This window comes from Semicossyphus pulcher, unplaced genomic scaffold (assembly GCF_022749685.1).
Source record: "Semicossyphus pulcher isolate SPU_LCO1_2020_fin unplaced genomic scaffold, fSemPul1.0.p SCAF_23, whole genome shotgun sequence".
NCBI classification, from domain to species: Eukaryota; Metazoa; Chordata; class Actinopteri; order Labriformes; family Labridae; genus Semicossyphus; species Semicossyphus pulcher.
The window spans coordinates 8035819-8053946 of NW_027211697.1; the positions used below are offsets into that span (position 1 = coordinate 8035819).

General features: G+C 42.4%; 1 protein-coding gene across 1 annotated transcript; it reads left to right on the forward strand.

Moving 5' to 3' along the window:
* The first annotated feature begins 668 nt into the window (after positions 1-668).
* On the forward strand, positions 669-12558 carry hs3st3b1a (heparan sulfate (glucosamine) 3-O-sulfotransferase 3B1a). Its single transcript, XM_069674374.1, has 2 exons — positions 669-1224; positions 11940-12558. Exons 1-2 carry the CDS (start codon positions 731-733, stop codon positions 12556-12558), a joined length of 1113 nt encoding a protein of 370 aa, XP_069530475.1. The 5' UTR covers positions 669-730.
* Positions 12559-18128: the final 5570 nt, after the last annotated feature.

Sequence of the window (18128 nt, forward strand, 5' to 3'; positions counted from 1 at the left end):
GAAGACTATGAGTAGCCTATATCAGAAACAGAATAAGGTTTATGTCAAGGTACGTTTTCATGTACAAGGAATGCAACTTGGCATGTGCATAAGAATAAACACAAGAAAACAAAAAGCAAGTAAACAAACCAATAAACATAAATATAAAATACACACAAATATACCAACACGTGAAAAAGGGGGGGGGGGGGAGAAGTATTACAAATGGAGAAAATTTGCAGATATGGAAACACTACAAGACAAAAAGAGAAGTTTAAGCGAAAAAGCATATCTTCATTTACCAGATTAAAAAAACATTTTCGAGTTTACTTTGAAAGGCTTTACCGGAAGTAACCTTTGCCTTATTCCGGCAGCTTTTGATGCTGTTGCCGGGCGCAGATAACTTGGTGGTGGTGCTGTGGGAGCGCTCACACACTGAGAGCAAGTGATGGGAGACAAACTCGGTCCCTGACGCGCGTGTCGCTCACCTGGCGATATTTTCTTGCCTGTTTTGTTATTTTTTCCCCTTTTTATTTGAGATTTTCGCTTCAACTGAGAATAAAAATACAGTTTTCTTGTTCCGAGCAGAAGTGGAGTTGAAACGGGGTGAACGTCCGCCGTGCAATTCATTATCAGTTTCCCTATTGGCTATAATCTGTGTTTTGGGGAAGGATTTGCGTCATGGCAGAGGATTGAGGCGCCTGTGCCAAAATGCCTGTTAACTGGAATATAACTTTTTCACGGCGGTCCTATGGAATATAGTCCGGTTTTACACAGTCTACATGTTGTGCCATCATCCCACGTGAAAAACAAACTCTTCGTGTTCTGCATTATGCTGACCCTTTGGGTGTATATGATTTATTGTTGTGTTGGCTACTGCTCGACGATGCCAAACGCGGCGTACGGCTCGGGGAACAGACACGAAAACGACGTAGAAGTTGACAACCAGGAGTCCTCTCTCGGGGCGTCCAGGGACTTACTGAATAACGAGAACGATTTGGACAGCAGAGGAGAAGACTGGGATGAAATTAAAGGCGAGGCGAAGGCGTTGGATGATAATGCCATGTCAGGTTTCTTCAATGACTCGGAAAGTAAAAAGTTGCCCCAGGCGATCATCATCGGGGTGAAGAAAGGAGGGACCCGCGCGTTGCTGGAGTTTCTGCGCCTGCATCCGGACATCAGAGCGGTGGGAGCTGAGCCGCACTTCTTCGACCGCAACTACGACAAGGGGCTGGAGTGGTACAGGTATAAACGTTATCTGCTATTTTAAAACACGAATCCTGAGACAGATAGTCAATTAAGCTGTTCTTCGTTTTATTTCTACATTTACACAATGCTTTTAAAGCGCATGGTGCTGCTCATGGGCGTCTCATGTCATTATCCGAAGGGTGCTTATTAGCTCTTAAATCTAGAATATTACCATCGTTATTGTCCTTGCTCTGAAAGTCATAAACACCTTAATTGTCAATAAATTAACCTTTGTATCAAATGATTACACCAATTTAAACCATTAAGCGTAATAAAAAGTCGATAAAGTACCGTACCATCTGGTTGTGACCAGTAAAACAAACAACGTTGTTTGCATTTTAAATCAAGACTTTGCTCCTTTAAAAAAAAAAAAAAGTCTCCCCACTTGTAACCTTTAACTTCTTACACAATAGCTTCTATATGACATTTTGTGAAAAGTAGTCCCATCCTATTTTCTGTTAGCCTACAGTAAAAAGAGGTGTGATAATCATCTGTGAAATCAAAATATATTTCACAAAGTTTCCTGGGAGGTTATCATGTGATCAGGCTGATGGGATAAGCCAATAAGAACATAGGAAGTGGGAAAATATAATAATTCTGTGCGGTGCATCATATGATCCTGCTGGAAGATTATCGATGAATTAGATTAAGCTTTTGAAGTGAAGTTTTTTTTTATATCCACTCATTTTAATATCTGCACTTGAAACTACTTTCTTTATTAAACCAGGGACTAAATGTGTTCACAGCTTGATTACCACATTTATTGATCTTTTCACAAGTTAAATCCATGCTTGAGGCCTGAGGCTGCAGCAACAGAAAATATGAGTGAATCATATGTAATATATATAATATCGATTCATGAACAAAAGAGAATCGACAGTAAACCGTTACATTATATGTGCTGTATATTGCTATTGATTCAGTTGATGGCGTTATGTAGAATACATGGCGCACCTCACAGCAACATCAGGTGAAACCGAGTCAGTACAGCGCAGTTCATAGTGCACAGCACAAGATCCACACACTTCTACAATGACTCAAGCTTTCACTGCACAAAGCACAATCGATTTTCTCCTTGTTTGCCCGACCTTCACTCTGAGTTCGTGGAATTTTTCTCCCGTTTGTCCTTGGCTGCAGACTCGCTGTGAGTTTTCTGACAAGAAGGGGGCAGCAGGTAGAAAAAGGTGACTTGAATTCTTGATGCAGTTCAAAGAAACGGCCCTTTTGGTTTATGATTTGGAGTCGGCAAGTTACATCACGCCGTCATCCTTGAGCAGCCAGGATCGTGATCCAAGATTGTGAGTTGCAGGGTATTGATTCAGTGGCGGCAATTTGTTTTGATCCTCAGTCGAAACAGACTTCAATGTCACAGGCAGAGATCACAAATCTGGGTGTATCAAGAGTGTATTGCAACATTTCTATTGTATTCTCTGCCATGGCAACTGTTGTCCTTGTACCATACCTCACATCTCCATATGCAAACTCTTTACTATGCTGTGACTCATCTGCAAAATAACACAAATTGCAGCTTTGAGTGGAAATAAACAGCAAACACACTATATTCATGGAAATTATTGATCTTTTATATTCCCAAAACCTCCCCCGGAAGTGCTCTGCCATTGAGTGCTTCACATCAGAGCAACCGCATTGTTAATAGGAGATAATAAGAGATGCTGCTGTTTCAAGTGTCCATCTGACTGAGCCGAGGGATTAACAGGCAATGTCAAAGGATGTAGACACTGTTTCAAAGCTGGCTCCATAGAGATACAATAGGGGAAGCCAAGCATTGTTCAAAGGGCTTCGCGCTTAAGCTCCTTTAAGAATTTCCGGACAGGTTTTTTGGGGCATTTTTGGATGATCAGTCTGCGAGGAGCGGCCTTTTGTCCATCTCTCACAGACTGAGCAACAAGAAGAACATTTAAAAGAATGAACGTCGTCCAAAAGAGAACGAGAAGCCGTCATTAAAGATGGATGAAATTAAAAGTTATGGAACGAAGACTGAAAAGAAGCAGATGGATATAATTAGGACCTGCCAGCTACTTGTTCGCAGGGGCAGCTGAATACCAAACACACAGCGAGCTGATGTGAGACACTGTTTCATCTCGAGACATGTATAATGAAGGCTTCTTTTCCCAGAGAGGTGATCTGGCTAATTAAAACCGCTTGGCTTGAGTTGTCACGTAGAGAGCGCTGTGCCGCAGGTTGACCTCTTGCAAGCGGAGCGCCTTGACACCGAGACGACGCTTAATGATCATTTAGCGGAGCTCGGAAAACCTCTCGCTCGGCTTTCCTACGCTACGTGTGGAGTCAATAAATGAGCATTTAAACATGCCTGGAAGACCCTTTCGCAGCCTGTTAAGTCTCGACGATAAGCTTAAAGCCAGACGAAGGTGTGTGTTGATTTGTTTTCCCATATGTTTCACTTCATCGCCCCCAGACTATAATGGTTTGTGGTAGCGTGGGGAGAGGAGCGGTCCACTGGGTGGGCTTATCAGCTCCTGTGGTGGTATTGAGTTGTGCCCTCTCCATTTATCTGCTGTGATTGGTGTGTCCATCCTTGCTGGAGGTCTGCTGTGTCCATCCTGCTGGAGCCCCACATTGAGGAGAGGCCCCCCTCGCACAGCAGGACCCCAGCCACAATGCAGCACATTTTGGGCAGGAAAGAAGAAGAAGGCGGATGATTGTGCATGCTTCGACAACTCCCTGGCCCCTCCTTTCTTTAATAACCGCGTCCCAACTTCCTCATGTATGTCTTATTTTGGCAGGTTAACTCCTCATCTCCTGCTCAAATCAAGGCCTTCTGTGTTCCATGCAGCACATGTGAATAATCGCTGTTTTTCCTCTTGAGGTTCCACGTACAGAACAATGAGCGGCCGTCTTATAACTCACTCAGGGTGTCAGAGAAGACGGTCTAATCCTCCTCAGAGCCCCAGGGAGGCTTACTGCAGGCCAGTGGCAGATAGAGGGCAGTAAATTTAAAGTGAGTCTTTAGAAAGCGCAACAGAATTATAGAGCTCAATGAAAGGGGATGCTGGAGAACCCCTGAGGTCTGCATTAACCCTGACAATAAAAGAGCAGACAATTAGTGTGAAACATGTTTTCTCTGCCTTCACTTTGTATGCAAATGTGCTCAGAAGGGTGAAAGTGCCCTTTGACGAAGCCCAGCAGGGGGTTCATCAGAAGGAGCATTCATTGGAACCGGCCCAAGAAAGGACTCAAACACTACACTTAAGCTTTTTAGCCTGAAAGTTGACTTTCAGAGAATCTCTGTGTGCAAAGTTGTGTTTCCCAAGAGCAGGTTCAATTGAGTCCACCGGTGGCGTTTTGCTTGCTCACCACTTTTAGCTCTTTGCAAGGACACAGGGGGATTGGTGAAAGTGAGCGAGCTCTCGATATAGGTACCCCCCACCTTAAACCAATGCGTCAGCACACTGACAGGAAAAGGAGGGGAAGCTGCGTAGAGATGCTTCAAAGACAAAAACGATTCACACATGCTAGCTGCAAACATTCTGAAAATATTCCCACGAACCACAAATCTTTACATGCTGCAAAAAGCAAACCAGAATCAGACTTTGTTCTTCCGGTGAACTAAAATGATGCAAGCCTTCCAAGAATTAGTCCACTAGATTGTCAATACTGGTAATGTGCACTCCCCTCCCCTTTTCTGGAGATTGAAGATTTAATTTGCTGCAACAACCCCCTGGGCTTTAGCTTGAGGCAATTTGTCAAACCACAGCACTTATTACAGCACTTTAGAAACACCGAAACAAAACAAGTTCACTCCATTATATCCCCTCGAGTTGTTGACTTCCTCATCTCTGGCTTTTGTAGTATCTTCAGAGAGAATGTGTTGTTTCCTGCCTCTGTCTTTCTCTCCTCAGCAGAGAGTCCCTGACAGCGAGTCAGAGCAACTATAGAAAGCTCCAATCTGCCCCAGCCATCTTTGTTTTGCTTCTTTGAAGTCTTGTTTGCTTTTGCAGATCCTCTCAGACCAGCATGTGTCTGCAGGGAATTATCTAATTGTAGCAACCAACACATTGGTTGGGGACATACATTACGTGCGAAGAATGCGCATTCTTATCCCGTTTAACGTAAAGTCTGACATCATGCTAGTGTATGTTTGACAGGGTAAAGGATGGCCAAAGTGAAAATCACCTACCCATATTGTGTTTTTGATTCTCTTTACCCACATTACCCACAATTCAACTCCCTGTCCAACAGTTATGTTAGAGGTTTCAGCTGTGTTATGCTAGTAGCGGCTAACTACTACACAAACAGAGATGAGGTGCAGGCTTCAAAGGTCCGGGAAGTTTCCCTTTTTTGCAACTTCCCACCTACAGATTCGTTTCAGAATCAAACTTGTAGTCTCCAGCTTTAACCGACACTAGCCCTTTTTACATTGCCATTCTACAGTGACTTAATGAAGCTGTGCCGTTATGCCATTGCACCAAGCAACGCCAGCACGAAGCCGCCCGAGCATGTGTTTTAGCGCGAGGTGCACATACGACATACACACGGTGCTGTCTGTTTGCACATACGCCGTTTCACCTCTTTTATATCTCTGTTACGATGTCGGCTCAGAGATTAAACAACTTGGCCCCACCATCCCAGCTCCGTGCGTTTTACATAAAAGACGCGTAATAACCCTGCCTTGAACTAGCAGTGTAAAAGGAGTAACCAACTCAAGTAGCAACACTTGATGACATAAACCTGATTTTACAGCCTCATTATTTATTTAACTTTTTACGTATATATAGTAGCCCTTTTCCCTCTGGTCAAAAAACCTGCAAACACCCGGCTTTTTTGCTTAGTGGGAAAGGCAACAGTCGGCATTCAGACTTGGGTCAAATGACTCTGCAGTTAGACCCGGGTAATTATCGCCTCAGCTCCAATCAGCAATGATGGGAACACAAAACCTGGCTTGACGCGCTAATCTCCGCCCCCTTTCCGGCGGTTTTCCTCCTGTCTCTGTCCGAGCAGCGCTCGAACAGAGTTCCAAATTTGTTGCTACAATAAAGCCCGAACCATCATAACATCTTCACTGGCCTCCATGCTGCTTACCAGAGAGTATAATGTAAGTTCTTTGTGCATACTAACCCTGTGTCCAGCGCGTTTGTGACGTCAGACGGTGACGCAGCAGAAAAGAGGCCGGAAGGAGTGTACTTCACTGGCAATGGGAAGAGACAATCTGCATTTATTATTGGGTCTTCCCACTGGTTAGATGTGGTTACTGGTTCACCCTTGGCATGTGTTTCTGTAAGCTCATGGTCAGGGTAAAATATTCTGCCTCAACTAAACTTTGTTTTTTGGTCTTTTTTTAAGCCAGTCACACCTGTTGATTATTCCCTTTGAGCTGTCATCCAAAAAAAGGATCAGACAAGAGCAACCTGTTCACTTTGGAACAGGCTGCACTGAGACTCTTTTATTTGCAACAGTCTCTCCCTCTCTGATATGGATATTATCAGGCGTTACCAATTCTGATCCCTTTGGCGCAGAGTGTAAAAATATCCAGTGTGATTGATTTACATTTTTCAAGCAGCAACTCCCTGATAAAAAGTGCTTTCTGTTTCTATAAACAGCCCAACTGTCAGAGTGGTTATGTGTTAATGCACCGCTGACAGTTGTGTGAGGGAAGCCAGAATGGCTCACGCACTGTCCCCCCTTCCCCTCCTCCTCCTCCCTTCAAACTGGGCCTGTCTCCATCAGACAGCCAGGTGGCCATGAGTTCTGCATACTGACAGTAATAACAGACGATGGGGTACGAGGCATTCTCTGCACTATCATTGCTGTTGAGGAATGCTGCTGAGATACCGAACGCTGTTCAACGTCACATAGGAAGGTCCTGAGTGCAGAGCGTGATGATGATGACTTTCACACGCGCGATAAGCCACGCTGCAGTGACTCCGCTAAAGATGCTTTCCTTTTTGATTTCTGTCTGGAACTCATCTCACAGTGTATCTGTCCGATTATTATGAGTGGCTGCATACCACCACCTCTCATCCCGACTTTGAGAGCAGAAACAATTCCCACAGTAGCTCACCCCCTCAAAGAGCCGCCGTGTAAGATAAGAACCCATCATGACATTAGATAATGCTGCCTTTTCTTTTGGGAACGGTCTTTTGTCGTGGTGGTCTGGAAGCTGAAATATAGATGCAAATTAAAGTCAGTCAAGCAAAGAACTATGGGATGCTAAAAAGAAATGTTGCAATTTTCTCTGCTGCACTTGAAGTCTTTATAAGGGCCTCATCGAGCAGCCGAGTGTTGTAAATTCCTACCTTTGAACCTGCTGCCTGATAACAGTGAACGTAAACACACACACGCTGTCTCGCCTGCAGCCTGTTTAAGAGTCACACCTGACTGCCTTGCAGACAAAACACTGGGAGAATTATGAAACACACCGCTCCTGGATTAATATCTGTCTGTGGGTTCATATCTCTTGTGCTACTGCTGCAAAAAAAACCCTGCAAACCCATCGTCTAAAATGGCTTCAAATTTAAGCTTAGGCTTCTGGGTCAAAGGGGTCGACCCTGTCCCAAACCTCCAACAGTGCACCTGATTCCATCTAATCCTCTCTCGACTCCTTCCTCTCTCGCTTTATCTCATTCTCAAACAGTCTTCCTCTCCACCTCCCTCCGTTATCTCCTCAGCCCTGCTGTTCTCCTGCGAGTTTAGCAGGACAGGTTAGAGGGCAGAGGATGTTTATGTGTGCGTTCACGCAGGCATCAACAGATTTATTTTTAGGTCTCCAATTAAAGGTAGAAACTCTTCAAAGCTTAGGCTGCATGCTTTCAAAATGCCTAACCAGCCCACTTAGATGTCACACCTTTAGAGTAAAGCCGTGTTTTTGAGCTTTATGAAGTTAAGGGAAACATGCAAAATTCATGAAGGGGCAGAAGCCGGCAAGCATGCTGTGGCTCAATTCAAGAGCGAGGACTATTTCTCATTGTCTTGAAGCTCAATGATGATGCCTTTGCGCGGCTGATTGATAGATGAGGATGCACTGAAACCTATTGGTTCCAGGCGACATTGTTTATTAAGCAGAACAAATTGTGAAAGCTTGCTACATCTGCCCCCCTAAGGCAACTCTCCCACTCCTCGCTCAGTCAGTGATGTTCTCCCCTGCTCTATCTCTGCTGTGATGAATAATGCATGTTCTTCTCACACAGATTGTTTTGCTCGGGGACTAAGTGGAAAGTTTGATTGGTAGTAAGTTTTTGTGTCCCTTGAGGCCCCGGGAAAGGCCTGCAGCGCTCCGCTTGTGTGTTTCCAAGAGATGCCGCGGATAATTGCAGAGGGTTGTGATAGAGTTGTTTGTGTCTCTCGCACCTATTACCTTGATTAGGTTTGAGGTTTTTCCACCTCTTACAATAGTGGCTAAGGCTTTCAGGGAGAGAATAAATGTCAAAGATCTAGGGCCTCCATAGTAAGGCGTGAAGAAGCAGGTGACATTAGGTGATGAAATGCATAAGAAAGAGAACCCCTTGTGTGTTTGCATGGCACTAATGAGGTATGGGTGATGCCTACTTTTCCCATAATCTCTGAAGCTTTTTCCCAGTGCTGCACAGCAAAATCTTGCACGCCATTTTTCTGCTCGTTTCCACCACACAAATGTGCAAGATGAAAGCTGCTGGGTTCTGGAGAGGGGGGATTGAAGCTCTTTGTGCGTGCACCAACAGATGGTTGGAAATTATTGTAATCACTTTAATGACATGGCTCCTCCGCTTTCCCGTTGTTCGATTCAGATCAACCGCTCTCAATCAACACACGAGAATATTAACCAAACACTGTAATAATTGAAGCTTAACATTTTGACTGACAACATGAGGTATGTTGGGAATTGATGCACATCACTGCTTCAATTTATTTCCGTCCTAACACACAGCAGAAAGAGAGATATATCTGCGCACTGCTCTTGCATTTTTAACATTTGCAGAACCAGAATGAGATATCTTCCCCTTGCGAGGGACTGCGGGGACCACAGTGTTATTTTGATGTAGTTAATAAATAAGTCTGTTGAATATAAGAGCAGAGTGTGTAAATCTCCTTTTCTGCTTCTACGTGAGGATGGAAAACATGGATTGATGTGGTGTTCCCAAGAAGATACGGAGCTCCGTCATAAGGAAAAACCAGTTACATATATATTATTCAAAGTGTGGAAGTATTAATAGGTAGTGAAGAGTCTATAATTGTATATATCTGGATTTGTATTGTAAATAGGTGAATACACACACACCTAAGATTGGTCGAACCCAATACTTAGCACTGCAAAACCCTCTAATCATGTTGAAAAACGATACATTTTGATGATAGTGAAAGAGAAGGGTTGATTCACCTCTTATAAATAGTGTGTCTGCAGCCTACGGTTATGTTGAATTCCATTCCATTCTTACATTGCTCGAGAGGATAATGAATATTTTGCAGTTTGATGCGACCTTACCTTGAAACTACATCTCATAACATTTTGCATAGAGTTAAGCTAATACCTTTTGGCTGTGTTAAAAAATGCATACTATATACTACATACTGCATACTATATACTACATACTGCATACTACATACTACATACTACATACAACATACTGCATACTATATACTATAAACTACATACTTTATACTATATACTACATACTGCATATAACATACTGCATACTATATACTACATACTGCATACAACATACTGCATACTATATACTATATACTACATACTGCATACAACATACTGCATACTTTATACTATATACTACATACTGCATACAACATACTGCATACAACATACTGCATACTATATACTACATACTGCATACTTTATACTACATACTGCATACTACATACTGCATATTATATACTACATACTGCATACTTTATACTACATACCGCATACTACATACTGCATACTATATACTACATACCGCATACTACATACTGCATACTATATACTACATACTGCATACTTTATACTACATACTGCATACTTTATACAGCACACTGCATACAAACATACTGCGCCAGGCTCCAGTTTCTAGTTTTGGAAAGTGGAAGTAAACAATAGTTTACCAAAGGCAAACCACCACTTCTTTAGCTATAGCACCCCTTCTGCTGGAAAGAAAGAGAAAGAAAGAGAAAGAAAGAGAAAGAAAGAGAAAGAAAGAGAAAGAAAGAGAAAGAAAGAGCGAAAATTGATATATAGATAATTGTTCTCTTTACACAACATTAAAACATGTTAAAAGTGGTACTTTCTTATTTCTCCTGAACTGCTTTTCCAATTTAATCATGTTCAAAGGTCTAAACACAGTAAAATATCCCATATAACCACTTATACCAGAATTAACAACCCTCACCAAGATGGCGCCCACCCTGGCTGACATATTTGCTCGGTGCTCCCAACTTCTTGATACTAACAAGTCTGAACATGTTGACTAATTTCAAACAGTTGCTGAGGGGAAGTTTAAACATTCTCATTAACCCATCAGAAGTTTAATGTGCCAAGTAAACTATTTAACCTTGTTACTCCTCTGGTTGCGTTTCTTGTGTGCATAGTCCAGAGACATCCGTTGTTGGAAATCTTGATGGTTGTTGCTTTTGCTTGATTAAGAGTAATACTATTATGGTAACTATATTGCAGGTGATACATATCCATCTTCAGGGAGCTGATCAAACATGTGCCAGAAGATACTGTTGAATATGTTGGTGCTGTAAGGTGATCCAATGAGTTCCTTATTGATGTAAACACCAGCCTGTATTATACCAAATCCCTTGTAGAGAGTTAATCTTGTCTTCAAATGGAAAAACTTCTATGTAACCGCTGCTACAGTCTCATAAAATTCAAGTATACTGAGCTACTTTCAGCTGCACAGGACTTTGCGTTATTGCGTACATCACTTGAATGTCTTCGTGGATTAACTACTTACCATTGACTCTGATCGTCTTGGCCACATATCTCTCTCCGTCTCTCTCCAGAGACAAGCCAGCCAACGAGGCAGTCAACCAGCCTCTAATGCTCTAGCGTGTTTGGCTTAGTCCTAATCCCCCTTGGCTCACTTTAGCCATTATCCAGTCAGGGCTGCAGTTAACAGGCTATATTATGATCAACCAGAGCCATCCAGGGTCAAAAAGAATATGCAGTTATCGGAATAGACAGCTACCAAGATTTGTATTTTCTCTTAAGGAATGTAAGGCTCCTCCAGATCTTCATATTTTCACCAAATATGAGAAGAAAGGTGAAGTCATCGTCGTCCGTCTTGGCTTGACGTTAAGAAGCACAATAGCCCCCATTCACGGTTAAACCATCCTTTGTATAATGTAATGAAGGTGTGGAATATTTCAATGGGAGGATTGTGGGGTTTGAAAGAGGATTGAGGTCTTAAGGTAGATTAAATGAAGCAGCCGGAGATGAATGTCTTCCTTCAGGGTTTTCATTCAGAACATGTCATGAGCTGTGTATTGTGTTCACACAGAATCACAGATGATTGATAGGACTCCTGTTCTACCTACCACTTCCTGTCACTTGGGGTACACGCACCCACTCTGTTAATGTTGCAGACGATGTCCACAATTGTCTCCTTGATGATGATTGACTTGCTCTAGCCTGACAGTACTTAAACCAGGGATGTAGCTATGTCAGTGTTAATCTCATCTTCATGAATGGGAAGCTGTTAGCTTTAAAAAGTGCACAGAAAGTTGTTTGTGAATCAATTTGTGTTTGTCCTTGACAGGGAACTGATGCCTAAGTCTTCAGAGGGCCAGCTAACCATGGAGAAGACCCCCAGCTACTACGTCACCAAGGAGGTCCCAGCTCGAATCTACACCATGTCTAAAGACACAAAGCTGATTGTAGTCGTCCGCGATCCCGTCACCCGGGCCATCTCAGACTACACCCAGACTCGCTCCAAGAAGCCGGACATTCCTTCTTTCGAGAGCCTGACCTTCAAGAACATGTCGGCGGGTCTGATCGACACCACATGGAGCGCTGTTCAGATTGGCATGTACGCTAAGCACCTTGAGCGCTGGCTCCAGTACTTCCCCATGGAGCAGCTGCTGTTTGTTAGCGGAGAGCATCTGATTAGCGACCCCGCAGGTGAGATGGCTCGTGTCCAGGACTTTCTTGGACTAAGGAGGGTAGTCACGGAGAAGCATTTTCACTTTAACCCAGCAAAGGGCTTCCCATGCCTTAAGAGACCTGAGGGGAACAGCAAGCCGCACTGCCTGGGCAAAACCAAAGGCAGGACCCATCCTAATATTGACCCAGAGGTGGTGCAGATGCTACGGGACTTTTATAAACCCTTTAATAGCAAGTTTTACCACATGACTGGTCATGACTTTGGCTGGGATTAAGAGAAACAGTGATGATGGACTAATGCTGGTCCTTTGTCTGTGTCTTTTATAATTTTATCACTCTGGAGATATTGTTATACAGTTTATGTACAGTATTTGGTGGATGTGTAAAAAATTCAGAAGTCTATTTTATGATAATTTATTGTTATGATATTAACTCACTAAGCTGCCTAACCAGGTTTACTCATGATCCACTACAAACGGTTTTAATTCTCATCAGGTACATGAACATTTTTTCTAAAAGCACAATGTTTTTACGGGTATTTTGAGCAGGGTCAGTATCCTTTTTTTCCCTCCCAGCAGGACGCTTTTATGGCTTCATTTGGATAACCACCTCTTCCTCCTTTACTTTCCCAAATACCTCTTTTGCTTCACCTTAAAGTGAATGACATCCAGCTTTACAAACAACTGCTAATATCCCCTTAACATTTACTTGACCCTCAGAGGTCCATGGACCCACTTAGTCAGGTCGATACAGGCCTCAGCTGATCCAGTGCCACTTGCCAGGTGGATCAATACAGTAATAGCTCCTCATCATGTCAATTAGACCTGAGTGATGGCACTTCCTTGATCTCTCGAGCATGGCAATAAAACACGGATCCATTAATGGCACAAAGTTCCCTTGGGCCAACTTGAAGTTAATATAATAATACAAATTTCCACTGCAATATTTTGACTTAACTACTACTTGCAACGTTCCTACAAAGGAATGTTGTTTAGGATCCAATGAAGGCTCCTCAAGGAGTTTTTTTTTATCGGTTTCCAAAAAACCTGCTGCTCAGGCTTCGTAACGCCTCATCATTTACTGCCCATTCCAAAAGAAGTCATATGGTGTCATCACATTCATTGATCTGAGCTCAAATGGCTCTCATGGATCATCCTGTACAGCTTTTTTACCACAGGTGATATTAGCTGCGTCAATAACCCAGGATACATCAACTGACCAAAATGAGCATTTCTTAAAATCTTTGCAGTCTGACTTTCAGTGACAGCTGAAGAGAATTAAAATAAACCTACCTTGGGCCAAAAATTCCTCGTTTCAATTTCATGGTCGGTTGAGTTTTATTCAACCTTCACAAACACACATTGTCAGCATTTTAACAGACGTCATTCGATAATGATGTGCTGCAACCCCGCTGTTGTAGAGGCACTATTTTTGCTGTATGCATTGCTTTACGAATATGGAAATGAAGCAGGTTTGACTGAGAAGGTGAATAAAGTGCAGTCATGTCATTTTTATGAAGTAAGAAATAAATATGTTTTACCAAAATCATAAATGGCCTCTCATTTTTGGCTTTACTGTATTAAAATGTACTATAAATTCTGGTTTATGTCTGTGTGTTGCTTGGCTAAAATGATCAAGTTAATGCACCACCCAAACCTTACCTGTGTTTTCTTGATCCCCGCAGGCAAAGGTGTGCTGCTGTGTCTAATTAACCATATTGCACATCATCGTGCTAACGGGCTAATTAACTATAAGCTGTCGTAGACTCCCCACCTCTTGGTCCCACCCATGAGACCTGCGAGAGGGTTTTGTTGCCATGACCTCCACAAACACATAACATAGTGTCAGGTTTCTCATGTGCAGTGAAGTGACATATGAAAAACACGGGCATTCCTGTATGTCTCTGGGTGACACTTAACACTTCACAATATGAAGTGAGTCAGGTTTCACAGCCACAGTTTAAATGTGGATGTAAACATGAGGCACTTTTTCCTGTTTGTGTGTTCGAGCCATGACCTAAAGAAAAAAGCATCTTTGCTGAGCGTATTATTATGCTGATGATGCAATATTCATGTAGAGGTACAGTTTGTTGCACATTTTTGTTTTTATTCCAGAGACCCTTTGTCTCAGATGGTGCAGCATTGAGTTCTAAAACACAGAAATGAGTCAGCACTTTTGCACTTCCTGTTTCCTGATCGTAAAATGGATGGGCTTTTGGATTGGGTTTTTGGTTCGGTGCTTGAAATTGTGGTTAACAGAAGCTTGAAGAGCAGCTCCAGTCATGTTTTAAGACTGCTAGAAATAGTAAATTTTGTCTGATGTTTTTTTCAGCAAAATGTATTTAATTACCTTGTAAAAATCCTCCCAAGGCATCTCTTCCTTCTCCCTCATTAATTCCAGAATCTGCGTAGTCCCCGCCCACTATACCAATTTACAACTGGCCCCTCTTTCTGCCATCATTGAGTGGCAACTTGTTGAAACTTAGCTAGCTTGAAATGTTGTAATTAGTAGCAGTAACGTTAACGTTAGTAGTGTGAGTTTGCAAAAATTACGATGACAGTTACAGCTGGCTCGCGCATCGCAGAAGTGGCTGCCATAGGTTACACATAATGAAATGCATAGCGTCACCCCGTCCATTAACAGGATTGGCTCCTTAGCTTTGTGACGTCACAAACTCTGTCAATCTGAAAACGTGTTGTTCAGCCTGTCCTTGGTACACTGCAGTTTAAAAGCAGACAGGCCCAGCCATGGAGATGACTGCTTATGTTCTTCCTGATGTGTCTTGTAGCACATGAAAAACACCACATGGAGATGTTTACAAGGTTAATTTTCACTGGAGGGGGTCTTTAGGAGAGTTTCACATTGTATCCAACAAAAGGAAATATGCCAATACACCAACTGTGAGTTTGGAAGCTTTTGAGTGTCAAAGAAAAGGCGGTTGCAGCCAGGAAGCTAAAGTTAGCTTTTTGCTAAAAAGAGGTGTTTGTTTGTGAAGATTGTCTTGCTGAACAGAGCATGTAAGTGTCACTATTGTTTGCCCCTGAGTTTAATTCCTGCAATAGTCCAAGATCCAATGAAAAAATTCCATTTGCTTTTTAACGAGGAGAAAAAGGGTGACGCTAATTTCCTGGCTGGCTAACAAACATACGTCATCCCTGCAGCACTTTATCTTGTTGTCAAATTTTAGGGAGGCTCCACAGGTTGTGTAAGCACTAGCCTCAAGCAACCTGTCCCATCCATCATACTGCTCGGTTAAGAGCACAGTAAAAGGTTATGGTTCAAGCCAGATATGAATCGCCCCGCTCTATTAACGAACAGCCTTTATTTAACTCTGCAGCGAAACACCCTCATTTACCTGGGGCTGCAAGGGGTGATGAAGCCCGTCTCCCTGGTGGCAGGCTCGCAGTCTGAACGCTCAGGAAGCAGCTCCCTTTGCAATTACGGGGGTAGAGGAGGGGTGCTGTAATTGCTAGGCTCCCGACTGGGGAATTGCTGTTAGCACACATCCCTGCAGGCTGTTGTAAGGGAGGCTGCTGCTGTTTGAAGGTTAAGAAGACAAGGAAAATAGACACCTGGCAGCCCAAAGCATCAAGCGACTTCACACATCCACTTGGCAGCTACCGCTGGGGAATAGAATCAGAGCTGTTGAATAAAAGTGAAACAAAACAAAACATCAAACATCAGCAGACTGTTTGGTTTAGGGAACAAATGTACAGACTCGGGAGTTTGGGTGCTGGAAGCGGCATGAACTGTAGCTTCATTACGATGTCATGAAAAAGCAGTGTCGTATTTTGCCAAAATGTCAGTCATGCAATATGAGTTAAGCGTGTTGTTGTCTGTGCCTGCAGATATGATTGTCAGGCATTCTCGGGGGAAAACAGGATGTCATTTACTCTACATTTGACTCAATTGTGGGCTGAGTCACTCCTGTCAAGAGCGTTGCGCCGAAATCATCCTGATTTGTTATTCTATTTAGCCTTAAATGTGACATTAGATACAACAACTTTGAGAGAGAGAGGAACCGGGCCTTAGCCAAATAGATTTATCTACAGTAAAAAAACATATGAAGGTAAAGCACCTTCATATAAATCAAGAGGCTTTACTCTCTTATTTCTCCCTTAATAATCATATATCTGTCCTACACATCTTTTTTTGACCCTTTGACAATCTTATTGTGTGAAAACTGAAATATGTTTAGTCCTGCATCAGTCATGTTAGTTTCTTATTGCGCAACTTTCCACTCGGTTGAGGTTTTATACAAGATCCGGTAGTAAAACAGGATGTAAAGTCTATTTTTAAATGTTTGTTGAGTTTCAAGTGTGTTCTTGAAATTCTGAGGAAGTCACCCTTTCTTTGTAAATCTAAAGAGGATCATTACAGTAAAAAAAAAAAAGGTGAAGGAATTAATGTCGGTTGAGTCATTCGACAGGAAGCTTTGATGCAACTGAAGCTCCTTTTAATACTCAATATTTATCTTCACACACAGTCAAAGCAAGACGTCTTAGGACACACGCGTGAAACCTTCAGAGCATCCAAATCATGCTAAAAAGAACAGGGGCATCGTCATTCTTCTGTACACTTTGTTTCAGAGGTTAATAAGACAATTGCCTTCCTTTCTGGCCCTTAATCTTTTCCTCTGCATTGTCCAAACCCTAATCCTAATCCGATAGGAAGGGCAAGCATTAATCTGAGACAGTAGTCTTGGAGTTGACATATATGTGCTGACATAGCTAATCCAAATCTAATCCCTCTTCCAAAAGGGCTTCTTAGCGTCGTGTGGGACCACGTAACTTCAAATACAACACAGTTGAGAATTTACATAGGAAGATGAGGCAGATGTTCCTCGGAAATTACTGATTTTGTGCGAAACACACCCACACCTTAGGCTTGTCAGGTCAAATCTCGGTGCTGTCAGATTGTGACGTGCGGCTACGGTACATCAGCTTCTCATTGGCAGGTTTTAGTGCTGAAAATGCTCGATTACACCTGAACGCAACCTGTCATAACACATGGCGAAACTAAACATTTCTCAACACGCTCGAATAATGATCCTGCATCTGTTCGAACGCAACGGAGCTTTTCACTTTCAAATGTTGTTTAGTGCAAATTAACAAGAGATTATTTTTTCTCTTGCGGATATTATAGCTTCTAGGCTCCGAGTATAAAAAGAGCTACTCGTTATGAAACTGAATTATAATGTGTCACATAAGCTTAAACTGTTTATTTAACAGTTGTGAATTTGTACAAGCCGAGCAGGAGGAGTAATCCCCCTGTGATAATGCCATCAAAGTACTTTAGCGCTGCAAACTGTAACAGTGTGGAGATGCATTAGGTGAATGAGATGAATATGCGTGTGCTATATTAACAGTTTTCTTTGTATCGACACATTAGCTTTCATTACACTTCATCATAAAAGCTGAAATACATCTACATTAAGCATTAGCTTTATTCTCTTCCACATTATAATAAGTATGACAGCTTCTGTCAGCCCTCGCTCTTTAGCATACTTCACATTACATCTGTGAATGTGATAGAGTCTGTAGCTGCTTTCATTGTGCTCATGTTCACAGTCGTCTTGATCTGTGGCTTATTTTTAGCTCAACACGGGCTGAAACAGATGGCTAACAAGTCGTCATACCTCCTTTTAATCATATTTTTGATTAAATAATTGCTTCAACTCTAATAAGCCTTCACACATTATAGTTTCACTATTGTTTGTATTGTAATGCAACTTCAAACTGTTCCCATCTCGGTTCTATGTCGGAATTTTGTTTTAACAGGATTCTGTTGTAGTTCAAGTTTTCAGAGGAAAAAAAGTTGGGCTATGAACCATTCACCTTAGTAT

Bases quoted from the DNA above. Each gene is read 5' to 3' on its own strand.
- hs3st3b1a (XM_069674374.1), top strand. From the start codon at position 731: ATGGAATATAGTCCGGTTTTACACAGTCTACATGTTGTGCCATCATCC. The intron at 1,225-11,939 runs GTATAAACGTTA...TGTCCTTGACAG, and splicing joins AAGGGGCTGGAGTGGTACAG to GGAACTGATGCCTAAGTCTT.